The sequence below is a fragment of the Pongo pygmaeus genome, chromosome 3 (genome assembly GCF_028885625.2).
Source record: "Pongo pygmaeus isolate AG05252 chromosome 3, NHGRI_mPonPyg2-v2.0_pri, whole genome shotgun sequence".
Lineage (NCBI taxonomy): Eukaryota > Metazoa > Chordata > Mammalia > Primates > Hominidae > Pongo > Pongo pygmaeus.
In genome coordinates this window covers 134491453-134519016 of record NC_072376.2, presented here as the reverse complement: position 1 = coordinate 134519016, position 27564 = coordinate 134491453, and the positions used below count along the sequence as shown (strand labels likewise).

The 27564-nt window shown below is 37.4% G+C and overlaps 1 protein-coding gene across 6 annotated transcripts in view; it reads left to right on the top strand.

The window, feature by feature from the left end:
• TRPC3 (transient receptor potential cation channel subfamily C member 3) overlaps positions 1–27564 on the top strand; it is a 73688-nt gene that overhangs the window by 25760 nt on the left and 20364 nt on the right. For 3 of the 6 annotated variants that reach the window (XM_063664075.1, XM_063664076.1, XM_054486224.2), the window contains exons 3-11: positions 1073–1261; positions 11041–11205; positions 13893–14109; positions 15650–15883; positions 18469–18733; positions 21515–21710; positions 22966–23175; positions 24430–24477; positions 26333–26416. In XM_063664075.1, coding sequence (XP_063520145.1) covers positions 1073–1261; positions 11041–11205; positions 13893–14109; positions 15650–15883; positions 18469–18733; positions 21515–21710; positions 22966–23175; positions 24430–24477; positions 26333–26416 — 1608 coding nt within the window. The remainder of the gene's footprint in view (positions 1–1072; positions 1262–11040; positions 11206–13892; positions 14110–15649; positions 15884–18468; positions 18734–21514; positions 21711–22965; positions 23176–24429; positions 24478–26332; positions 26417–27564) is intronic. The other 3 variants (XM_054486222.2, XM_063664077.1, XM_054486223.2) reach the window with 2 other exon arrangements.

Below are 27564 nucleotides of genomic sequence, written 5' to 3'. Positions count from 1 at the left end.
GTGAGGAGGGCTACACTCCAGGAACAATAACAAAGGCGGAGCCAGTCCAAAGTTGTACAGGCAGTTGCTGGGCAGATGTCCTCACAGAGGTATTTTTTATGTAACGTTGCCATGGCCTTTACACAAGGTTATGGTTTTTGCAGTCTTTTGTGATAGTTTTTTGTGTGAGAATCCTCCCTTCATGGCCTTCTCTGACTCTATTAGTCAGGGTTTTTTTGTTTTGTGTTGTTTTTAACACAGTTGACTTAGTTTTGACAACTTTCATATCACATATAGTTGATCTTCTACATCAGATTGCCATTTTAGAAAAATTGCCATTATATAAAAATTTCCAATGTAGAAATGGTCTTGTTTTGGCTTTACAAGAACTATTTTTTGTACAAAAGAGAGAAAACTCTTTGATCCTTTGGTCTTTCAGCATATACTTTTTTGAGTAAATGCTTTTTAAATTTTTTAATTGACAAATAATTATTGTATATATTTATGGGGTACCATGGGATGCTTCGATATATGTATACAATGTGAAATGATTAAATCAAGCTAATTAACATATCTGTCACCTCACGTTACTTTTTGTGGTAGTGAGACATTTGAAATTTACTCATCAATTTTGAAGTATATAGTACAGTATTAAAGCTATAGTCACTGTGCCGTGCAGATAGATCTCAAACACTTATTTCTCCTGTCTGAATGAAACTTTGTTCACTTTGACCAATATCTCCTCATTCCATCTCTACTTCACCCTACCTCCTACTCCCACCCCCTGCCTCTGGTAGCCACTTTTCTATTCTCTGAGTTTGACTTTTTTAGATTCCACATATAAGTGAGATTATGATCATGCCATTTTCAGAACTATCTCGGTTGGTTGGGCTGGTTGCAGCAGAAGGAAACCTGGCTAAAGGGTTGGGTGGGTGCAAATCCAGCCTGTATTCAGCTCAACAAGCCTTGCATCCAGGTAGGCTGCAGCTTTCTACCCCCAAAAGAAGGGATTCCTTTTTCTAATTCACCCAAATACTTTCCATTGAATAAAAGCAAATTATTTGTGTGAAAACACTAAACCTCTTGTTCTTAGAATGACTATCGGAAGCTCTCCATGCAATGCAAAGACTTTGTAGTGGGTGTGCTGGATCTCTGCCGAGACTCAGAAGAGGTAGAAGCCATTCTGAATGGAGATCTGGAATCAGCAGAGCCTCTGGAGGTACACAGGCACAAAGCTTCATTAAGTCGTGTGAAACTTGCCATTAAGTATGAAGTCAAAAAGGTGAGTGGGCCTACTTTCATCTAGTGCCATATTAGAATAAACATGTGATACAAACTATGCCATAATCCTAGGAAAATTATTAAAATAATAAGACTAGATGCTAGTAGGCTGGGCAACATAATGAGACTGTGTCTCTACAAAAAATAAACAAAATTAGCTGGGCATGATGGCATGTGCCTGTAATCCCAGCACTTTGGGGCCTGTAATCCCAGCACTTTGGGAGGCTGAAGCAGGAGGATCACTTGAAGCCAGGCGTTCAAGACCAGCTGGGCAACATAGCGAAACCCTGTCTCTACTAAAAATTTAAAAATTAGCCAGGCATGGTGGCATGTGCCTGTAGTTCCAGCTAGCCAGGAGGCTGAGGCAGGAGGATCACTTGAGCCCAGGAGATTTGAAGCTGCAGTGAGCAATGATAGCACCACTGCACTCCAGCCTGGGCAACAGAGCAAGCAAGACCTTGTCTCAAAAAATAAAATAAAAAAATAGATGCTATTGATAAAAGATTTTTTTGTGGGGGGTAAAGTTGCAAGTTAAATGTGTAGCTTCTGATCCTTTCTAATTTTTACCCATGGTGGGACCTTGAATAAGTCATAAATTTTTAAATTTCAGTTCCCTCATGTACAAGGAGGATAATATCTCTTATCTATCTCAGGGTTTTGGTGGAATTTAAATGGTTTAAGATATGCAAAAGCACTCTGTAAACTGTTAATTACAATACAATTAATAATGCTGTTACTTGTATACATTTTTGTAAGGCACTTTTACATTGTTATGTGAATCCTTGCAGCAAGTCTATATTATTATTCATTTTATCTATAAAATACATCAGATAGATGATGGGGTTTCTATTCTACAAGGAAACTGAGGATTGCCAAGCTTCAATGACATGTCTAAGGTCACATAACTAAGGAGTTGGTCATGCAGGTGCCAGAAATAAAAATTATGATTTTTTACTCTGATTACTGCAGAAAAACCGTTATGTGTATCTATTTGCTAACTTGTATGGGGCTTTTAAATAATTCACAAAAATTGTAGTTATAATGTTTCACAATAATAAATATCTCAGTTATCCAGAATCCAATACTTTATACATGTTATATAACAGATTTTTTTGTACTTTAAGAAAAACTGATAAATCACAAAGAAATAAACTGTTATCAGCTCTGGTTTTATGAAGTTGGTCAATTTACAAAGAGCCAAGTGTTCTGTCTTTTCTGCAGTGTGACATGGTGCTTAAGAGGGCAAGCACTAGAGCCAACCTGTAAGGATTCAGGTCCTGACATCACCATGTGCTCCTGTGTGACCATGAGCAAGTCACCTAACCATCCAAGCCTCCATCTGCTCACTAGTAAAGTGAAGACAATAGTTGTACCTACTTATTCATTTGTTTAAGGATTGCATGAGATAATGTATGTAATTAGCACACAGTAGTACATGGTGATTGCTCAATAAGTATTAGCTATTAATAATAACATTTCTACATTATGAAAATTCATACCCAGAGTGATGACTCTTAAGCTAGTTAATCCTCACTCATCAAAGACAGATTTCATGCCCCTTGTACTGAATCAAGTCCTTAGTAAGAGGAATTGATTTAAGCAGGAAGGAATTTAGTAAGTGATACTGAGGAAGCTCACAGAAGCCTAAGAAGAGGTAGAGGAACAAGCTTATCTAAGCTGTGCTTCCAAAAACCTCACCCAGAACCAGGCACAGCGCTGACCTGTTAAGGGAGTTTCTGTGGCCCAAACAGAACGATTCTGCCCCTGCTGCTCCCATATCAGCACAGAGAGGATGCTCTGAATCCTGCCTGTTTTCATATGGCCCCTTCCACTGGTCAAAATGCCTCTAATCAGTGGAACCGAAGCCAATGTTTGCACCCTAGCAGCAAGTGAGAATGGGGAAATCTCTCTCTCTCTCTCTCTCTCTCTGTCTCTTTCTCCTCTTTCTCTCTCCCCTCCTCTCTGTCTCTCTCTCTCTCTTCTGACACACATAATTCTACTACCACAATGTAGAAAACTTCTACACATAGTATTTGCAAGATTTTGGTCAACCATTAATGGCAGATCTCTTCTCTACTTCACAAGACAGTCAAATGTGAAGATTCTCAGTAAAGATTGAAATAAAACAACTTTTCAAGGAAAGTGTGTTACAAGATAATTAAATTGGCTAGATTGCCTTCCTCTCAGAGTGTTCTTGCTAGTTGAGGTTTTGTTATTAATATATTGAGGGAAAAAGATAGTTTTGAGCAAGATTGATAGTAAACTCTTTTTTAGAAAACTGTCTGGACATATATTCACACATCCTGCAATATGTATCTCTTTTCTTTGGCACCTAAGAGAATTGATTTCAGTTGTCACTGGTTTTTTATCATTGCTTTGGAAGTGTTATATGAGCAGAGACAGCTCATCTACATTTGTGCTTCAGTCAACTAAACTGCCTTGCAGAGTTTATGTCTTCCTGCATATCAATTTTAAATAAATTGGCATGTAGGTTACAATGTATGAGGTGTCATTAATAATAAATTGGTATCAGTCAACCATCAGGCAACAAAAAAAAAAATTAGAACTGTAAGGAGATTTAGGACTTTTGCAAACTTTTCTGGTTTTGTTTGTTTTATGCTATAAAAGAAGTATTAATTAGAGTCTTTGATTTGGAATCTTCACTCAATAACCGTATGTAAGAATTCTATTCTAGAATAATAAATGTATGTAAGAATTCTGTTCTAGAATAATAAATGTGTATAAGAATTCTATTCTAGAATACTTGCAAAGCCCCAATTTCTCCTTTCTTTCTTCCTTTCAAAGGCTTCCTTCATGGCCAGGCACGGTGACTCACACCTGTAATCCCAGCACTTTGGGAGGCCGAGGCAGGTGGATCACGAGGTCAGGAGATCGAGACCATCCTGGCTAACACGGTGAAACCCCATCTCTACTAAAAAACATACAAAAAAATTAGACAGGCATGGTGGCAGGCACCTGTAGTTCCAGCTACTAGGGAGGTTGAGGCAGGAGAATGGCATGAACCCGGGAAGTGAAGCTTGTAGTGAGCCGAGATCATGCCACTGCACTCCAGCTTGGGCGACAGAGCGAGATTCCAACTCAAAAAAAAAAAAACACAAAACAAAGGCTTCCTTCATTTTCAGTCAACACTCACCCATCTTCACTCTCACAAGGAGGAAAAATATCACCCCACCCACTCCTGCTGCTTCCTTTTCCCACCATCTCATTTCTAGTCTCCAAGCAAAACCACATCTTGGGTTATAATGATGCACAAACCCTGCCCACTCTGGCACAGAGGTAGTCCACAGCCATATGCAAGCCATTGGGATTTCAAAGTAACTTTATATGTTATGGACTCCCCCACCCCCTGATAACATAATAAACTCATATTCATTCAAATCAACCCATAATTCCACCAAGGAAACCATTCTTATCTAATTGTAAGCCATATTGGCCACATATGAGACTCAGGAAGTCTTTTTTCTACCCTCTGCCCAAGACCTACTCCCAGCTCTGGTTCTGAGTCTATTGTCTTCTAACTGGGCTCAGGATTCCCAGAGCTCTGGTCTTTCCTAGAAATCAAAGCATGAGTTCAACCCAGGCCTTACAGAACTCAATGACAGTTAATCCAGAAAATGAATATATAAAACACCAGAATAGGAGATACATGACCATGAATTTAATGTTTGTGTCAGAAAGGACTTTCTCATATAAAAGCGAAGAAATCTCCAAGCAAAAATGCAAATAATCTGGCCACATACAATTTAAAACCTCTGTATGACATCAGAAAGATTATAAACAAAAAAGTGAAGGGCACACTAGGAAAAATGTTTTTTCGATTATAACTCACAAAAGATTGATCTTCTTAATATCCCAAGAACTCAAACAAATTTGTAAGGAAAACATCCAGAGCCCTGTAGAAAAATCAGCAAAAGATTTGAATAGGCACGTCACAGAAGAGAAAATTCAAATGGCTAACATGCATATTTAAAATTTTCAGACCTTTTAGTGATAAACGTATGCTAATGTACAAATACCATTTTCCTTCTCTTAAACTAACAAAGAATAAAAATTTACAATTCTCAATGCTGATAGTAAAACAGCAACCATCTGCCTGCATCTTTACTAACAGGGAATGGATTTCGAAGATTATTCATCTTAAAATCTTTTTTTTTTCTTTTTTTTTTTGAAATGGAGTCTCACTCTGTTGCCCAGGCTTGAGTGCAGTGGTGAGATCTCGGCTCACTGCAACCTCCACCTCCCAGGTTCAAGCAATTTTCCTGCCTCAGCCTTCCGAGTAGCTGGGATTACAGGTGCCCATCATCCATGCCTGGCTAATTTTTGTATTTTTAGAAGAGACGGGGTTTTACCATGTTGGCCAGGCTGGTCTTGAACTCCTGACCTCAAGTGCTCCACCCACCTCAGCCTCTCAGAGTGCTAGGATTACAGGTGTGAGCCACTACATCCAGCCTAAAATCATTTTTAAGGGGTCTCTAGGGTAAATTATAAAACTGGAAGGATAGTAAACACTATTACTATTTATAGAAATACCTATATTATTCTTTGAAAAGAGAATGGAATAGACTAGAAGATGAAATTTGATTTTCTGAAAATGGGTACAAGAAAATTAATTTTTAGGCAAAAACACTAATTTTGTTTAATTAGAATAATGGACTATTTACCCCCTGCCAAAAGTCTTGAGTTCTAATTCTGACTCTACCTCTATCCTGCTGTGTGATGTGCAGCTGAACATTAATCCACTCCCCACCATAGAAATAACCAAAGTTCTACCTACTTCACCGTGAGCTATGTCTATTGTGAGAAAGTTTTTGACAAAAGATACTAGAGCTTGGTAGACCATTGAATCTGGAAAACTGGGCTCTCAGAAAGAGAAGGAGAACATTTCCTGAGTTCTTCGTTTCTGCTATTAATATTTCCTCCATAGTAAGATTAGATTTAAATGTAGAAAAGCCATCCTAAAAAGAAACATGCAGCAGTATAAACAGGATAAAAGCATCCATTGTGTATCCACTTTCTGTGCAAAAAGTGTGCAGGGGAAGCCCAGAATTAAAGATATGCAATGAGAGAGTGGTAAATACAGCACTGAGACTTTGGAATGGGTGTTCTGGCCGGCACAGTCTTGTGTCCTGCACTGTGTGGCCTCTTGTCCTGGTCTTCCCCAGGCACCAAGAGATAACAGAGCATTTTGCACTCAGCAAGTTTGAAAATCCAGAAAACCTGTGCAATATAAGTTTTAGGTTTATATTTCACAATTCATTGAGTTTTAAAAAGAAGCTGAATTGCCTAGTTTTTATGTACAAGAATATTTTCCTTTAAATTGTATGAATTGTGTCTCTAACAGTATCATTAAAAACAAATCCAGAGTTCCTACCGTGTTTTTACACAACAGTATTCCCGTGAAGACAGTTCTTGTGAAGGCTGATTTGATGAAAAACAGTGTAACATGAATTAATTTTTAAGTTTAAAATTTGATTGTTTTCCCTAACCTGCCCTGATAGTGGTTCAGTTTATTATCTATTAGTCATTTGGCAAGAAAAAACATTTCATTTGTTCTCAATGCTGATTGTCCAATTGAAAGATTGAGATTTTCTTGTGTCAAGCATTCTCTCTTTGAATCAGAAAACTCAAAATAAGGGTATTATTTTTGTTATGACTTCAATTTGCTGGTCCACTGAAGTTAGGAAACAGCATACAAATGTTATCCAGTTGGGCATAACTGGTGTAGTGACATAAGGAGATTTTTCAGGAGGTAAAACACTTTTCAGGTATAAAGGTCACTGCCCTATTTCAAAGTCAGTGAAAAGACCAAAACTCATCTCCTAAAGGGATTAGCTTTTTTGCCTTCACTTGCTATTATTCTACTGGCTTTACTTTCTTTTTTGAAATGCTCCTTGTGTACTTGCATTAGGATTTTACATCATTGGAGGAAAATCTGTTTGTGTGGATTAAATGGAATCGACAGAATCCATGAAGTCGTGTATAATTATCTCAAAAAAAAAAGAGTAGAATTAGAAGCACAGGAAATAGACCTGTTAAGCTGAATTTTAAAGTGTAACAGGCAAAATGCAAACACCACAATTTTGGTTACTACTTAATGTAGAGTAAGTGTTTGCACTGTAGTACAGGTTACATCAAGTCAAAGATTGACCGTCACATATATGCCGTATGGAAAGGATTGAGTCCATCAAGTCTTTGAAGCTGTGCAATCTTTATAAATATGTAATTAATGCCATAAAGCACATCTTCAAATTTAAAAATTAGTCCAAGGAGGAGGAGTAGGAAAGGGAGATATACTATAACATTAATATTTCTGTCCTCAAGAGTTTAAAACCTAAGAACGACTAGTGCCTTAGTCCATTTGTGTTGTTATAATAGAATGCCTGAGATGGAGAGACTTATAAGGACAAAACTTTCTTGTCTCATAGTTCTGGAGGCTGGGAAGTCCAAGATCAAGGCACCAGCAGGTTTGGTAGTCTGGTGAGGGCTGCATCCTCTAGAGGGGAGGAACACTACGTCCTCACATGGCAGAAGAGTAGAAGAGCAAGGTAGCTGAATGCTGCATGAAGCCTTTTTTATAAGCATCTTAATACCATTAACAAGGGAGCAGCCCTCATGGCCTAATCACCTCTTGAAGGCCCCACCTGTTAACTCTACCACATTGACAGCACCTGAATTTTGGAGGAGACACATTCAAACGGTAGCTACCAGACACTCACAAAAGGGAAATTTGTCCATCAATTCCATATAGACACATGCCACCTGTCTCTTAACTTCATGGGAATTTTGTTTCCTACAGAAACTCTTGGTCTAAAAACTGCATTGTTGATTTCTTAAGTGGTAATCTGATTTGACGACATTATATGCTCCACCTGTGGTTTACCCTGAATGCACCATTATCTGTCCTAAGCTTAGCCTGGCTGCAGCCACCAGGGATGCCTTTTATTTATATCTGTCTAACTTCCCACAAATGCAGATCCTCTAAATATCAAGATACTTGTACCAACATTCAAATTAACTCTTTTAAATTCTGATTAGGCATCTTAACAAGACTATGAGTTGAAGTCTCAGTTATAATAGCTTATTTTGTGTCTATTCAAAGCTTACTGTGTACCCTAGAACAATGACCTCTTACCACTTAATTCAACTCTGATGCTTCCACTTTTATCTTCTTGTACCAATATACTTGCCCAAAATACTGCCTGGATCATAGGAGGGGCTTAAGACATTTTGATGAGTGAATAAATGAGTGAATGAATACAGGACATTTAGGGACCATAGAGGGAAAGGTGAAGCAGGAAGGAAATGATCTAAATATAGTACAGGAGCAGAAGTGGAAGTTTGGAGGAGTTCTTGACAAGAATCCTGGAAAGTTGTCACATATACCCAGGAAGCCTTCAACTTTGATATTCGTGAGTTCAAATAATGATTGCATTGGTCTATGAAATGCTGTTTTCAAAACTTAGAACCTTGGAAAAGTGACAAAATCCTGGGTTTGGAGAGAAGATCTAATACATCCTTAGCAACTGGCAGCTACTGAAAATCAGGACCTGGGATTTTGAAAACTGAATGGAAAGGAACTCGCATGATAAAATATGCTTCTTAGTTCAGGCTGCTGTAACTAAGTACCATAGGCTGGGTGGCTTATAAACAACAGAAATTTATTTCTCGGCCAGGCGTGGTGGCTCATGCCTGTAATCCCAGCACTTTGAGAAGCTGAGGCAGGCGGATCACCTGAGGTTGAGAGTTTGAGACAAGCCTGACTGCCATGGAGAAACCCCGTCTCTATTAAAAATACAAAAAATTAGCCAGGCATGGTGGCACATGCCTGCTGTAATCTCAGCTACTTGGGAGGCTGAGGTAGGAGAATCACTTGAACCCGGGAGGCGGAGGTTATGGTGAGACGAGATTGTGCCGTTGCACTCCAGCCTGGGCAACAAAAGAGAAACTCCATCTCAAAAAAAATATATATATATATTTCTTACAGTTCTGGAGGCTGGAAATGCGAAATGAGGATGCCAGCATAGTGAGGATCTGATGAGGGCTCTCCTCTGGGTTGCACACTGCTGACTTCTCATTGTGTCCTCACATGGTGGAAAGAGCGAGCTCTCCTGCCTCTTCCTATCAGGGCTCCAGTCTCATTCATGAAGGCTCCTCCCTCATGATCTAATAACCTCCCGAAAGCCTAGCTTTCTAGTACCCATCACATTGAGGCTTAGAATTTCAACATAATAACTCAGTTAATTATTTCAAATCTAATATTCGTAAATTTATTCTCACCACCTCTGTCTGTGGGTCGTTGAATACGCATGTATGGTGGTACAGAGGCAGCCGCCAGTGCAGCCATCAGTGGACTTCTACACTGGGTGCACTCTGGGGGCAAAAGCAGGGATTTGGGGGAAATTGTACCTATATCGTCTGTCCTGGGAGATGAGACTTTCTTTTTTAATTAAAATTGTTGATGGGAAACTATGCACCAGTCAGTGGAAACCTGTGCATTTCCTTGTAGGTGGGCTTTGATAAAGAGCCAAATATTAATAACTCTAGGAATTGCCTGGAGTTACTAAGAATCATCAGGATCATTAACTAGAACTTGATCAAAGAGGAACCTTTTGACAAGTAGGAACTGCAGCTACTCTCTTTGTTTCTCAGTTCCCAAAAACATTTCATGGGTGTTTCTTAACAGGTTCATTGTTATTGCTTATTCTGTTTTTTAGAAGACAATGACACCTTGATTTTTGTGTTGCTAAGAACTCCTTTAAAAAATATGTTGTCACTCATAGTTGATTTTTGAATTCCTGAGCTTGGACAAAGAGCTCGGGAATGAACATATGACCATTCAAAAAAAGGTGTGTCTAGCTACAAATGGGCAGATTTTGGCATAGGGACCTTTACATGTGCCTGAGTACAAATACATTCTGCTGCTTGAATAAGAACAGGGCTTTAAAGAAATCCCAGTCCCTCTAAATGATGCAGGCAGATAACTTAACAAAATCAAATGGGAAAAAAAATCAAATGGCTGGGCTGAAATAAGTATAATTTGCTCATTTTTCCTGATTGGAATTGTATTTATTAAAGAACTGCTGAAGATAAATAGTCGTGTTCTTTTGACCTTTTGATAAAGGAAGCAATAAAAAAGAGGACAGGAGGGAAGTGGCATTTGGTGCCAGTTCCTGGAAGAAGTGCATGTGTAGACCCAGCATAATATTTGCAAGTTCATTGATTATTTTTCAGACCTTTTACAGATTTGCAGTAACAGTACATAATTACACAAAGGGTGCATTATGCATTTTTTTGTATGTAGCATTTTAGGGGTTGCTCGTGAAACTTCACACATTTCTCTTTTAGCTATAGCCTACAATAAACCAAGTAACTTTTCTTCCTTTCCATTTTGAACTGAATGCAAGTAAGCTGGCCAACAGCAAGATGGGACACATTTTTACAAAAGAAGCCAGATGTCACCCAGATTCCACAGAGAAATCTGTGAATCATGGAGGGTTTCTATCAAAAAGAACTGTGATTAAGGACAACACCAATTTTACCTTCTCATTTCCATTCTAATTCTTCTATTAGTTCTGAAACAATTTTGAAAAATGGAGGGAAAGCTAAGAAGAATATTACCAGAACATTCCAGTACCAATATGCTAGAAAAAATATGCTTTAATATCTTTAGGATGCATGTGTATTTAATAGTTGAGCTAGTGACAATGGTATGGTAACTTACCTTTCTCTCCCCTTCTCAAACTCTCTCTCTCCCAATAGTTTGTGGCTCATCCCAACTGCCAGCAGCAGCTCTTGACGATCTGGTATGAGAACCTCTCAGGCCTAAGGGAGCAGACCATAGCGATCAAGTGTCTCGTTGTGCTGGTCGTGGCCCTGGGCCTTCCATTCCTGGCCATTGGCTACTGGATTGCACCTTGCAGCAGGGTACTTGCTTTCTACATCGATTTCCTCTGTGGTGGTGTACTGTGTCTCTTTGGGATAAAAAAATAAAAAGCTTCATGCTTAAGAATCTTATCAGGTTTACCCTGAATGTTAATTGACTCAAGAACACAGATTCTCCTTTTTAATTACTGGATCAATTCAAATAAGGGATGAAAAAGGATTTGGTACCAGTGGGATATACCACATTTGCAGGCATAGAGTACTTAGGCTTTTAAGATAACATCCTCATGGTAGACAGAGAAGGAAAAGCTGCTTGGGTGAAGTAGCCCTTGTACTGATTTTATTGACGGCTTAATAAGTAGAGTGTCAACTGGGCTGGCCTGTGAACAGACCGGGGAATGGAGAGCACTACTGCAGTAGTACCAAGAAACAGTTACGCTGGGAACTAGAAGGGCAACCCATTTGGACCTGTCAGAAGAAATCCAAGGTTAAGTGTGTGAAGCACAGTTGAGAACAGTGGTGGTATCCAAAGTCTTCAAGAAAATACGTGACAGGTTCCCCTAGCCCTTTGTTAATTCAGACAGTTCTTAAAAATGTAGGATTTAGGTTCAGGGGTTTTAGATTTTTTTAGATTGTTTATTTGTTTTTGCTTGGATCATTTTGGTTAGTACCTTTATTCTCCTCTCAACTTTCCAATGTAAAATCAATTTAGTTGTGCCCAAGAGATCCCCTAGCAAGATGTGGAAAGGAATACTATTCATGCCAGTTATTACAGGCACTGCCAGAGAGAAGGAGCTGTGCTGAGATCCTTTAATCCTGTTTTTATATTCTGAAATTTGGTTTTGTTTAAGTCAGAGGTAGTTTCAAGGCAAAATGAGTCAAGGGCACTTACAAATGATCCTGGAAATCTGTCATCTCTCTGGCTCAGCAGTCTCCCCCAGCAGAGTTCTGCTCTGCAAACACCATATATGTGTGAGAATATTCATCCATCTCATTTCATCATTGAGTTGCCCATGCAAGTTAAGGCAGAAAGTTTGTCATTTTGATCATGTTTGATGACTCAGCCAAGTTCTTTTGTTACGTATCATGGAAAATTACTTTAAGATTCTTCAAATAAGTAAACATAAAGATGAAAAACTATAAATAATATGAGAGGGCATGCAATAAAACAAAAATCATATCCTACCCAAATAATTTTCCTTTCTGAAGGAAATGAGTTGGAAAGTTCAGGTTTAGAAGTGTTTGTCTCTTAGGGGAACTTAATCAGTTAAAACATTCCGTCAGGTTTGAAGTAGCCATCTTGGAGTCCACTTCTTTTTTCCCTGCACTTTTACAAGTACAACTAACAGTGTGGCATGCTCTGCAGAGAAGGGAAACATAGAAGTTGAGCCATTCCCAGAGCCCATGTTTAGAGCTGCCGTATACCACCTATCTTATGGAAAAAGGCAACATAGCAAGAATTTTCCATGTATGTCCCATTTTTGAGATTGACATTCTGCTTTCTTTTCATGTTATTTAAAGTTTTAAAAGATTGACCTTTAGGAGAAACAGACTTGGTAATTCCCAAGAAATTTCTATGTGCTATGGATAAGCTACCCCCAAACATGCCCTTTTTGCAGCTGTGTAACAACAAGGTGATGTGTAAATGTGTTGTTTATTTTTGTGTGTCTAACATGGAAAATGTGACATTTGTCTGTGTGCATTCATGTTCAATCCCAAAAATACCTGACATCTCTTTCATCATTTATTGACATCACATTAAGGTTCTAGACTTACAAAAACATTTGTTCAGAGTTACAATCCCTTAAATGTGAGCCTCAGTACTTTATAAGGTCACAGACAGAGTTAAAAAGCAGGGTCTGCGAGTGTAGAAGAGAGAACATACTTGATAAATCTACCAAATGTACCTAATTCTTGGACTGTGGAGGCCCTTGGGATAGAAGGAATGGTTTTTCATTTTCACAGGAACATGGGACTTTTAAGGACATTATATCATAGGGGATTTTAAAGGAGTCACCTTAAAATAATTATAAACTGAACTTTGGAAGTCCTTTTGTACCATTTACATGATTATCCAACTCAGAGATCACTTTCAATTAAGTTAACCTACTTAGAGGTTTTAATTATTGTGTATCTCCCTCTTCTTATTAGGGGCAGTAACAGATACAATATTCATCTTGATTCTAATATTTTCTGCCTTTTTTTATAGCGTACCAGGTATAACTTGATTTTGGAATATTTAGAAATGAGAACTAAAATTTACTTCTGTAGTAGTAATTTTTTTAATCTTCAAAGGGTTTTTAATGTCTTATATGAGTCTATAAGATCCTCATAACATCTCAATTACAAAGCAATAAAGAATTACACAATACAAAGTTGAAGTTTCTTTTTCTAGACCCTAAAATCCGGACTTTGCATATTCTTTTGTGTAAAAATAAGAGCAAGAACCAGTATAGGCCCTGTGATTTCCAGAAGTGCATCTGTGAATGCAGTCTACCCTAAGACAAATTGGACATTTAGAAACAATGAATTTTGAATACTTACTAAATTATTTTTGGAGGAAGCATTCCCCTAAAAAAGAATATTTTTCATAATGTAGAGCTTTTTGGAAACAGAAGCAGAATTTTGAGTGTTCTCCTTTCATCTATTTTTTTTAATCCTATATTGTAATCTCCACAAGTGAAAGCCAGATTTTCTGAAGCAAACCTTCCCTCTTTGTTTTGTTACAGCTGGGGAAAATTCTGCGAAGCCCTTTTATGAAGTTTGTAGCACACGCAGCTTCTTTCATCATCTTCCTGGGTCTGCTTGTGTTCAATGCCTCAGACAGGTTCGAAGGCATCACCACGCTGCCCAATATCACAGTTATTGACTATCCCAAACAGATCTTCAGGGTGAAAACCACCCAGTTTACATGGACTGAAATGCTAATTATGGTCTGGGTTCTTGGTAAGCCTTTTATTTTAAATACCCTAATTTCTACCAAAAAGTAATTATAGAAATAATTGTCATTTTCTATTGAAAAAAATGTTATTATATCTTATATGGTGACAACACCACTGTTGCAAGATAAGCTAAATAGCAAAATAACCAAATAATTTTCTAGCTAGATAATGCTAAAAGGTGTCCCTTAACACTAAATAAAATTTTTTATGAGTAACATGACCCTAATTACAAATGTACCATGTTTCAGAAATCTAACTTCAATTATTGAACAAAATGTAAGTTTTAAAATGTAACTCACTGTGATTAATTATTTAATTGAAATACTTATGAAATAACCCAATGGCCATCAACTGATGACAAATACTTTCTTTGTTGTTTTAGTTCCAGAGATTTTAGGAGAGTTTTCATTTTCAGAATGTTTGTTATTAGGTTGGGTACAAAAATAACTGTGGTTTTTACTATTTTTAAAATGGCAAAAACTGCAATTACTTTTGCACCAACCTATTTCATCTTACAATAACCCATTTTGAATAGCTGTGTTAAAATAAGAATTTGAAGTAATGTGAGGAAAAGAATTTGTTGTGCTCTCTGCTAAGAAATGGAGATTGGAACCAGGTTGTTTATTTCTGATTAATCCAAGGTCGTTTTTGTATTTGTTTTATCCAGTGTGAGTCTTGGTGTCTTCTCATTTTCTGAGTTAGTAGGTTAGTTCTTCCTCCCATTCACTCCTGTGGCCTCAGCCTAGGTCAAGTAATTATTTTATACATTTTCTTTTAAGCCATACATTTTTTTAAAATTCTACAATATTTTCTCTTTATGTAGTCAGGACAATTTGTTAAGTTGGACAATTTATTAAGTTGTTAAGTTGTACTATTTTGTCCTCTTGTCCCAGAATGGCATTTTCTGCTTTCAGTTTCTTCAGAATGTCCTAGGGCCTCTCACTTAAGGGTTTCATCTTTTTCAAACGATATTGCTCACTTTTCAGCATGACATGGAAATGAGAAGAGAGGATAAGAGTGTGATATGAGTGTGATATGAGAGGATAAGAGTGTGATATGAGAGGATAAGAGTGTGATAGGAGTATCACTGGGAAACCTTCTTGTTAAAAATCTTGTGGACTTATTTCTCCAATAATCACTATGGTTTGATAACTAACCATTGTGATTGTATAGAACATATTTTCTTTTCCAAAAGTCTTATGGGATAACTTGAAGAGCCTTCCTTGCTTATTTCCTTTCCTCCTTTCTTCTCCTTAACCCCTCCACCACCTCCTCTACATGAATAGAGACATCTCTGGTGCCACATGTAGGCCGCTTCTCCAAATTCTAGTGTGGTGGCGTGAATTATTTTCTTATCAGGAGCTTCTTCCATTTAACTCTGCACAGGGCCTCAGTGACCATACAGTCAGTCAGTCAATGCTTTGTGATGCCTAGTACTGTGCTTGATGTGTAGGGTAGAGATGTGACATGATGGTGGACACAGTAATGGCTTCTCGGTCTAGCCTGTAAAATCTGACCTGCACCCTCTGTATTTGTTGTGACAGGAATGATGTGGTCTGAGTGTAAAGAGCTCTGGCTGGAAGGACCTAGGGAATACATTTTGCAGTTGTGGAATGTGCTCGACTTTGGGATGCTCTCCATCTTCATTGCTGCTTTCACAGCCAGATTCCTAGCTTTCCTTCAGGCAACAAAGGCACAACAGTATGTGGACAGTTACGTCCAAGAGAGTGACCTCAGTGAAGTGACACTCCCACCAGAGATACAGTATTTCACTTACGGTAAGTTGTTAGCTTCAGGGTCCCCTTATGTTTCGGGAAAGGTATTAGACCACATTTTGGAAGGAAATGCCAATTGGAGTATGTTTAGTATGAGAGGTGTATTGAATATTTATGGACAGTGGAGAAAGCATGAACTTTGGAACCTACAAAACTGGATTCATTTCAAGGCTCTGACCCCCTTTGCTGTGTAGACTTGTTCAAGTCAATTTGCTTCACTGTGCCTCAGTTTTCATAGCTATAAAAAGACAATGTTGCAAGGTGGAAGAAAATTACCTTTAAGCCTATAAGATAATTACTATTGGGAGACTGTCTTAATTAGGGAAAAAATAGTTTGATAAACTGCTTGATGTGGAAGATAAGTCCCTGAGAGCATGGGTTCAAGGAGATAAGATAATAAAAGTTGCCAAACTGCTCTGCAGGCAAAGTGAACAGTAATTCAACAGAGGCAGGAAGTAGGTTCTAAAGTGACCATGAGAATGTAAGCTCTGGAGAACCAGCAGAAATACAGGGGGAGGATGTTGTCCTGTTCACATGGCATGGAATGGGGTTCATGTCAAATATCTCTATATTATGAAGAGCAGTGAGACCTCAGCTGACATCCGGTGTGAAAGAACAATGATGCCTTCCTTGCCCCGTACAAACCAATGGTAAGTAATGTTAGCCTCCCTTCCCTTGAGGCCAAATTGAGGAGCCATAGTTGGCAAATTTGTATATAGTTGTAAAATCTGAAATCTGGAAAAGACTTTAGAAAGTGTTGTGTAATCTTCATCTTACAGGTAAGGGAACTCAGGCACAGAGTTTAACTGTGATCTGGTTGTGAAGAATAATTTTTTATAGGTGTAATTAGGGCACATTGTGATGAGTACAAGCAGCATGTTAATGTTACTGAAGGCTGGACTTCCGCTCCAAAATACAAAATGTAATTAACCACCTCTGTTATTCTCAGCAAGCAAAGATTTTCCTATACCAAGGAGACTTGTTCAAATGAGCAAATGATCATCATTTGTAATTAAAGAATTAATTTTAGATTGTATTTTATGTATCTTGACTATTTCATAACCTATTTATTGAAATTTATTCATGTATATTTAGTGACTGTTGTCTGGAAGGGATGGATTCAGGCTTCCCTATCTCCTATATGTATTGTTTTGGTCAATTTTTAATCTTTCTAAGTCTGGTTTCTGCATCTCTGAAAAGAGGATAATAATATCAAATCCATAGGATCATTGAAAACAGTGTCTGACACATATTAAATAGTCAAGAAACGTTAATTTTGTAAACTTTTATTTTAGATTCAAAGGGTACATGTGCAGGTTTGTTACCTGAGTATATTGCATGATTCTGAGGTTTAGGGCTAGGAATGACCCCATTACCTGGGCACTGAGCATATACCCAATAGATGTTTTTCAACCCTTTCCTCCTCCCTCTAGTAGTTTCCAGTTTCATTGTTGCTATGTTTATGTCCATAAATACCTACTATTTAGCTTCCACTTATAAGTGAAAACCTGCGGTATTTGGTTTTCTATTCCTGCATTAATTCACTTAGGATAATGGCCTCCAGCTGCATTCATGTTGCTGCAAAGGACATGATTTTTGTTCTTTTTTGTGGCTGCATAGTATTCCATGGAGTATATGTACCACATTTTCTGTATCCAGTCCACTGTTGATGAGCACCTAGGTTGATTCCATATCTTAGCTATTGTGAATAGTGCTGCAATGAAGATGCAAGTGCATGTGTCTTTTGGTAAAACAATATGTTTTCTTTTGGATATATACCAACTAATGGAATTGCTGGGTTGAATGGTAGTTCTGTTTCAAGTTCTTTGAGAAATCTTCAAAGTGCTTTCCACAGTGGCTGAACTGATCAATAAATGTTAAGTTTTGTTGTTATTGCAGATGTCTGCAAGTTTGCACAATTAACCACATAATATTTCATTGACCTGACAGGTCTGCTGCAGACTTAATAAGTGACCTTGAAAGGGTTGTTAGGAGTCCTCATTCTGAATCTATATCCAAAATTCTTTTACTTCAGTGGCATTTTACATTTTTCAGGGACAAGTTATATTGCTGAGATACCACATCATCAGCACCATTGTGATTCAGTGACATTCTCACTCCTCGAAATATTTTATTTGCATGAATTGTTGGATGAACTAATTTTCCCACAAAATATGGAAAAGAAGTTACACTCCGGCTGTGCCTATAGGATGACAAAATAACTGGTCAGTAAATCTAATAACTGAAGGGACAAATCAGTCAAGTCAGTTGTTTTGTCATCCTGGATACAGTCTGTGTCTAACGAAGTGTTTTAACCTCTTCATGTTTTGTATTTTATTCTGTTTCTGCTGAATGTGAAGTCAGCTTAGTATCTTTATAATAGTGTACCCTCCATCGAAAGTAATATAGAATTTACGTTTCTGGTTTAAGATGAAAATAGTCCCTGGACAGTTAATTAAATCTAGATTCGTTTCAACTGAGATGGTAACCACCTACCTACAAGATAGGTCCTATTTAAGGTATTTGCTTTGCGTAGTTGGCAATGAATAGAAAGCTCCATTTTTAATCTCTTTCTCTCTCTTTTCTAGCTAGAGATAAATGGCTCCCTTCTGACCCTCAGATTATATCTGAAGGCCTTTATGCCATAGCTGTTGTGCTCAGCTTCTCTCGGATTGCGTACATCCTCCCTGCAAATGAGAGCTTTGGCCCCCTGCAGATCTCTCTTGGAAGGACTGTAAAGGACATATTCAAGTTCATGGTCCTCTTTATTATGGTGTTTTTTGCCTTTATGATTGGCATGTTCATACTTTATTCTTACTACCTTGGGGCTAAAGTAAATGCTGCTTTTACCACGTAAGTAAAATATCTTATTATAAAGGTATGATAAAGAGAAATTCTAACCAATCTAGAGGAAGCAAAAGAAAAATGTCTCTGATTGTAATAAAGATGTTTTTAAGCACAGAAAATAATCCATCAAAAACAGTTAGTGCTTGTGTGTGATTACATTGCTCTGAAGGCTCATCTCTGAGCTTAGTGAGAGTTTGACACCAGAATGGGTCAGAATTTGGAAAAACCCTAGACAAAACTGGCTATTTTAAGAAAACAGGATAACAGATTTCTAATACTGGGTGTCTCTTACATTATGTATAACATTAAAATTAGTTTCATCATTTTGTAGCCAGTACTCTTCTTTCAAAAAGGAAGCATCAGCTTTTATTTTAATATATTCATTGATCGGTACAGGAAGTCGAGTAAGAGGAAGTTATAGCTAAACATTTTATAGCCCACTATCATGGTAATACCAGTTTCTTCCTTTGGCCATACTGGTTTCTGCACTGGAGACTCACCTCTTCCATGAAGTCTTCCTTGATCAAGTTTCCTTAGTCATTTTCCCTTCAAGTTCCTGCAGCATGGAGACACCCAGATTGTGAGATCTGTTCTCACCCAGTGGTGTTTGGTTGTCATGAATGTAGGGCCCCCCCTCTACCGCAGTTGTTCCAGGTGGGAAGGTGATAAACCCTCCCTGCTCTCCCTTTGTTCCCAATAATGCCACTGCTGGAAACAAAGTATACACTCAGTAAGTACTCTATAGACTAAAGTAGCATATCAAGCCCTTGTAGACATCTCAATTGTTCTAAAATGAATTTTTTAATAGTTAATATAGAACAGGTCTTGGAGGTGAAAGAGACTTGAAACTCGCTTTATTGTAATGAAGAAAAAACCTGTTTGAACCCAGCAGGGAAATTACAAAGAGATCTTGCACACAATGTGATCCCTGCCCCCATTTTCCTTTTAACTCTATGGTAACTCATTTTATACATTCTATTTTCTTCACTGTTTTGTCTAGGGATGTGACCATTCAATGTAGTAGAAAGGACCTAGGCTGAAAATCACGCAGACGTGGATTTGAATGCAATCTCTGCTGTTTCTAGCTGTGGCTTTTGGTTAAGTTCCTGAACATTTCTCAGTGTCAGTTTCCTTATTTTTAAAATAAGCACAATAAAGTTTGAATAAGGTCGTTGTGACGATTATGTAAGGTGAGTTATATAAAGCCTCTTGCCCACAGTAGGAGCTCAGAACTGCCAGTGTCCTTTCCTTTTTTACTATCCCCGTCTTCCCACACATGCACTCCATATAGATTCGAAGAGAAGCTAGGGGCAGCAAGGTTTGCAAAGGAGCAAGAGGAAGGAGCGGGAGAATTTTGTGATACAGTTAAATAAATGGCAGGAACAAAAAGGTTATAGTTTTCCTTACTCTCCTGTCAGCGTCTACACCATGATATCACATAGCCAAATGTTTTGTAATAGTGTAACTCTATAGGAATAGAGTTCTATTCAACCCTCCATCCTCAGGGTGTAGCAAAATTTCTAGAACATAATAGGTTCTCCGTCAATATTTGTTTTATGAGTGAATGAATAAACCAGTACTAAAACCTACAAATCTATAAAATTCATTGTTATTTAGGATGTGTTATAACAAACTTAAAACGTACTTTTTCACAAATCTTTCTCTGAGAAAAAAAAGACTTACTTTTGAAGGTGTAATGGAATTTTATGTGTGTAAATCTTTAATTTAATGATTATTAATTTAGTTCACTAGTGATTACAGTTTGGTTCTATGACAAAACCACCCAAAGATCATTTAAGGGACAAAAGTAGGTAATTAGTCTGGTGAGGGCCTAAGTGCTAATTGTTGTGGTGGAAGAATCAGGAAGTACATTATATAAATTAAGGGGAAAGAACAGGAATCTTTCATTCTGTTGCCTCCTCTTCATTTCCAGTTAAGTATTTCTAGGTAGGTAATGTGTTCCTATGATAAAAAATTTAAATAGAGAGGCGTCTACAGGGAAATGCCTGTCCTTCTCCCTACCCTTGGCCCAGTCTCTTACTTATCCTTAGTTCCCAGAGGCAATGGTTTCTTTTGGATATTTTCAGAGATTTTTTTATATAAAAAAGAATATAAGTATTTGTATGCCCCCTTTTTAATTTAAATGATAGAATATTTCACACTTGCTATATCTTATTTTTTCATTTACTATATCTTTGATATAATTTTATATAAACACACAAAGCTTGATCTGTCTCATTTTCCCACAGTGGCTGCATAGCATTCCATCATCTGGATATACCAGAATTATTTAGCCTGTCCCCTATTGATGGATATTTAGATTACTTTCATTCTTCCCTACTGCAAATGATGCTGCAAGGAATATGTTTTTACATACTTTTTAAAAATTGGGTATATAATTTTAATCCCAACCCTGTTCTACTACAGAAAACCTGAATTAAGTTTCTAAATCACATACAAAATCAAACAGCAAATTCCCATTTTTGTAGGAGAAAGGAATGGTTGTTGTGACTTGACTTCAGCTTTCTTCTGTGGAGTTCAGAGAATTTTCACTTGATGATAACTTCAGAAAAGCTAGGCATTGGCACCATTTAATCACCAGTTCCTGAAAACCTGAAAGAATAATTTTTCTATGAAATGTCATAACAAAGTAATTCTGCTCTTGGAGTATATTATGGTGGCATTTTCCATCTGTACAGTAGTTAAACCCTAACTTGTTTTTTACTTTTCACTCTTAGATATTGACAACTGTTAACTTACTTACTTTGTATCTTATTTTTTCAACAGTGTAGAAGAAAGTTTCAAGACTTTATTTTGGTCAATATTTGGGTTGTCTGAAGTGACTTCCGTTGTGCTCAAATATGATCACAAATTCATAGAAAATATTGGATACGTTCTTTATGGAATATACAATGTAACTATGGTGGTCGTTTTACTCAACATGCTAATTGCTATGATTAATAGCTCATATCAAGAAATTGAGGTAAATCGGTTTTCTATCCATAGTGTCTATTCTTGTCATCCTATTCTGATAGTATACATCTGCTTTTGTACCCTGTGGCTGAGCTCCAGCTCATGTAACAAAGAGGCTTATATCCACACAGAGCCTGGGCCTTTCCCTGTGTTTTCTACCTGGATAGATAGCTCTACACATTCTGCTGTCTTCTAGGTGCACAGCAGGGGTCCCCATGAATTTACTGCTGCTCTGCCTTCTCTCAGGGTATATTTCAGAAGTTTTGAAATTAGGGGCTAGAAGAAGTATTGGCCCTAAGGAAATTACTCTCTCTTCAATTAGCCAGCCCACAATTCTACCTGGTAGAATGACCAGATGTTTGGCAAACACTGATGGTGTTCTTTATGCAGTCACAATTTTGAGTATTCTAGAAATCACTTGATTCTTGGTTTTGGATTGGGCTGGGTTTGGTACCTCTCTTCACTGTTGTATATATGTTTTCTTATGTCCTTCAGTTTAGTGTTCAGTATCTTTTTAGTGCTTTGCAGTTTGTTAACTCCACCAAATCTCTATGTATGTTTTAGAAACTCATAATATAGTGTTCTCAAAGTAGAAGTTTTGGTCCTAATGGCCTTCTAGGCTGTGTGAACTGAGAGAGCCAGCTTCCTCCTCGTAAGGCCCCACTTCCTTTCATTTCTCCTATCAGTTAGGGTGGTTATCTCCATCACCGTGGGCAGCACAGAGAATGGAAGGAGATGTAAGACAAGTTCAGGTACTCAGGGGCTTATGTGACATTTGGGGACATATGGTAAACACAGAAATGCCTAAAAGCAATTCATCTGAGAATCATTTTTCCCCTTGCCCTTGAAATATAATATGCTGTGTCTACAACCTGGCTTGGATAGGTATAGGTGAGGAAGGAGGATGGGAAATAGGCAACTATTGTCAAACATGCAGAATTGACTGGGTGGGGGACAGAGGGAGGAATTAATCTTTTTATCCTTCCTTGGCACTCTATTTTTCTTGTCTTTTTTGCCTTGTTTTTGGATGGTAGACAGGAAGTTCTGGTTAAATTTCAGTGGGTACAGGTAGAGGCATATGAAAAAGAATGAGTATCTTATATTTGAAAAATGAGAATATTATGTAGGTCTATAGAATATATGTAGATAAATGTGTATAAGTTATCTATTTCAAAAACATAGATTCATTGTAAAAAACCTATTAGCATCAGTCACTAGAATATTTAGCTTTTAAAATTAGTTTTTTTTCTGTTTTTGTGACACAGGATGACAGTGATGTAGAATGGAAGTTTGCTCGTTCAAAACTTTGGTTATCCTATTTTGATGATGGAAAAACATTACCTCCACCTTTCAGTCTAGTTCCTAGTCCAAAATCCTTTGTTTATTTCATCATGCGAATCGTTAACTTTCCCAAATGCAGAAGGAGAAGGCTTCAGAAGGATATAGAAATGGGAATGGGTAACTCAAAGTCCAGGGTAGGTATCGAAAACTTACCAAGACCTTAAAATAAATGTTCTGTCTTTTTTTTCTTGTCTTTTGATGTTTGTTCAATAATTTTTATGTGTGAACTTAGAAGATGTTAAAAGTAACTGTCTAGTCCACAGTCTTTCACAGACTAATACTAAATATTTTCATGATGTTTCAAGAAGTCACTGAGTCGAGGCCCTGCTTTTGATCAGAACATCATATAAACTGCCAGATTAAAAACAAACAAAAAAGCCTTTAACTTGTTAAAAGTAACCAGAAAAGTCACTGTTAGAAAACACTTTGTTTTTGTGTGTTCCATGCTTCTCAACTGTTATTCTGAAGTTAAATAGTTTAAACTTCCAGCCTTCCTCTTGGTTTATGTACAGTTCACCACCACTATATTCTCCTTTTTTGTAGAAACTTTTTATTTGGCTAAATAATCTTTTTTCCATTAGTGTCATAAAATGGAAAACAGGCCCAAGAGCATCCTCAAATAACCATAAATACTCATTTTATAAATAAGCAAGAAACCCTTGAGTTATCTCAGTTGAGTCATAGTTTAACAAAGAAGATAATTTTCATGATCATACTTTGTTATCATGAGCTAACTTTCAGAGATAGAATGGTATAGATAGAAGGATGTGAGTGAACCTAAATAATAGGGAATGAGGCAGACAGGAACAAATGTATAGAGTTAAAATATAACTTTTTCTAAAATTGTGAAAATGGTCTGTAGCTATAACATCCTAAAAGCCCACGAGATATCAACGTTATCCCCATAAAGTATAGGCCTTCCTGAACGAAGGTAGATATTTTTTCTCAGTTGAAACTAGGTGAAAAAGTTAAGATTAGTGCAATTTAATTTATTGCTTTTTAAAATTGTTGTGAATCTTCAAGAATTGTATTCTTTAAGAAAGTGACCTTTTAAATATTTTTTTGTTTGACCTGGATATGGGCTCTTAAGGCTATTGAGTTAGAAGTCAGCGATTGGTTGTGACAGCCCATGATTTAAAATAATACCTCATGTATGCAGTGAGAAGCAGTATAACACAAAGAAGAGAGCTTCGACATTAGACCTGGATTTGAATTGTGGCCCTTAAGGCTGATTAACAAGGAACATGGATAAATCACTTCACTACTCTGAGCCTTAATTGTCCACCAATTGTAGACAATCGTCTAACTTTGTAGAGTTGTTGTGAGGATTATATGAGATCTACAAAGTTCCAGCCTCAACAAATATCAGTGCCCTTCCTCATTCACAGTTTACAAAGTGCTTTCCTGTACATTTGAACCTCATGCAACGCTGTGAGGTAGGTATTATCATTATTCCCATTTTATAGATAAGACAATTGAAGCTATTCAGATAATTTGCTTATGCAAGGTCGCATTAACTGACCAGTGTGGGGTAGGTGCAGAATTCAAGTATTTTAGCATCAGATGCCTAGCTCTCTCTGCGAGACCTGGATGTCTCATGTTCAGCACCTGAGTCCACCCTTGGTTACCGGCCCACTTCTTCTCAGCGAGGTGTACCTTCAGCTGTGCGGTAGCTGGTCTCTTAAAGGAGCCAGGCTCTAGTTGTCATCCTGGGCAGCTCTTGCTGCTACTGAAATTGACTTTGCTTTGAGGGACCTTTGTTTTTCTGGGGATTTATTAACTGAGGCTTTATTGCAAAAAAGGAAGTCTCTCAAGTGTGGGAGCTCACAACTCTTGCACTTCACAGAACACACCTTGAGTTTTCTTTCTGTAGGCAACCGGTCTCACTGACTTCATTCCTGATATTATCATAATGTAGAAGGGGAAATACTAAATGTCAGGTTGAGAAGAGCACACACAGTAGGCTTGTGGCTACCTAGACTGCTGTAAAGAAAATACAGACTGTTCACAGGAACAAGAAGGAAGCATTACATTTAGGCTGTCCTCTCTTGCCTGTATCGTACCATTGACAGGAAAGTAGCTTTTCCCAGAGAAGATGCTGGAAATAGAAAGTTGGACACTGATCTCTCAGGAGGCTTGTTCCTCGACTTCCCACTCTTCCCATATCTAGTTAAAAACTGCCACAATAAATAATAACATTTTGATTTCATTTTTTTAAATTTTGCATATAGCTGTTTACATCTCTTTAATATTACTCATATTCATAGATACTCTTCATGTATTGAATGTAGCAGAAATTTGGAGAAATTATACTTTTCTATTTCTCTTTTTTAGAAGAGAGGAAGGAGCCTCAAGAAATCTTTCCAGCTAACCTAGACAGCTAACCTCAGTCAGCAATCAGATACTGGCCTCCAGTGGCCGATTGGAGAATTAACTTTGTTAGCGAAGGTTTTGTCCAGGCACAATTGTAAGAGACAAAGGGAGGTCCTTGCCTATCAGTGGCACTTCCTTCTCTCTTAGCATCCCACACCTTCCTGAGTTATAATGGTGGGAAGTTAGGTGGTGAGGTGAATCATCTCTTTGGCTAGAGGGCCATGTGTTTGAATCACACCTTACAGTGGCAGAGCTTGGCCACGGATAAGAGGCCCTGCTCATATACATGAAGACTAGGTAATATCTGTGTGTTCCTCTTGCTTCCTGTTCCTACCCACTCAAAAGCTAAACCTTAAAAAGAAAAAGAGAGAAAAGAGAAGGAAACCAAAATTCTTTAGCCCAATTCTCTCCAAATTGTGAACCTGGCTCAGTATAAGACCAAGATGCTTTGGAAGATGTGTTATTTTGGCTAATATTTTAGGGCTGCAAAATATCAAATGGTGCCATCTGAACCTGCAATGTGTTTCTGTTCAAATCTAGGAGAGGAACTTAGGCTCAGGAACAGATTGAACTTCTATGGAATTTGGCCTTCTAGATGCCTTGAGTGCATTTTGATAAAGTATACAAGGTCCCCAGGAAAAATTATGTTTATTATGAGCCAATTTTTAACATATATTTTCCATTAAATAGTTCTATTACAGTAGTACATCCTGCCAACATTTTGATAAATGTGAGCATATTGCTCACAGTAATTTTAACCTTTGGGAATATATTACATCGCTTACAAAACTCAACTTCCACAAAATGTTTCTTGGGAATGTTGACTCCAGAAATGTTATCAAGGAGAATAAATGGATTATATTTTTTATTCCAAATGAATGTATTCTAATTTACTAGGTTAATTGTATTTTTTCCTAGTTAAACCTCTTCACTCAGTCTAACTCAAGAGTTTTTGAATCACACAGTTTTAACAGCATTCTCAATCAGCCAACACGTTATCAGGTAAGCATTCATTAGACGTATCTCTTGATCTCTGTGTGATTCCATATATGTCTGCGTGTGTGTTTGTGTATGTGTCATGAGTTGAATTATATTCTTGAGATATACCATTATACCATGAGGATGGTTCAGAGCAAAGAAAATGATTCAACACCTGTGAAATTTTTTTTAAAAAAATTAAAAATAAAAGAAAATAGTATGTTAGTTGGAGGAGACTAGAAATCAGAGTCCAAGTCCCTCATTTTTTTTTTAACTAAGAGTTCCTCTCACAATATTGAAAGCAAAGTGTTGCTACAATTACCAAATAATTTATAACTTAAACTGGAGAAAGCAGTAGAAGACAGAGTATGTTAGAATGCATAATGCTCCCACAGCAGGAAAACTTGTTTTTTCTCTAGGTTTTTCCTTCAGGTGATCCATTTTTTTAAATGGATTGTTTGGCTATACTGTTTCATGAGTACTACTTTAAAATATCTTTTGCATTTTGATACTGGATGTGACATTTGAACACTATTCTCCAACTCAGGGGAAGTTATAGCCCTTTGTTTTTCATCTCATTGATCATTTCGATCATCAAGTCTTTGATTTTCTGATATGTATAAGTTCACAAAAGTGAAGATCAAGGAGTTTATAATATATTGGTGATGTCAGTTACTGCGTATTGTTCTATTTCTTATCCAATTTTTTTAGAAGCAGGAAACCACAAAATGGCTCAGCCCACTGATTGTCAAAGTCTTTTTTTTAAGAAAATTTTTGTAAATTTTACATGTTTGTTTATTTTTGTTTTATTGGTTTTGTCTAACTTTATTTTTAATTGATAAATAATTGTACTTATTTGTTGTCTACATAGTGATGTTTTGATACATATGTAGGAATCAGATCAGGGTAATTAGCATATCCATCATCTCAGACATCTATCATTTCTTTGTGTTGGTAACATTCAGTATCCTCCTTCTAGCTGTATGAAACTATATAATATTAATATATCATTGTTAACTATGGTCATGCTATAGTGATATAGAACAGTGGTCCCCAACCTTTTTGGCACCAGGGACTGGTTTTGTGGAAGACAGTTTTTTCACGAATGGGGTGGGGTGATGGTTTCAGGATGAAAGTGCTCCACCTCAGATCTTCAGGCATTAGATTCTCAT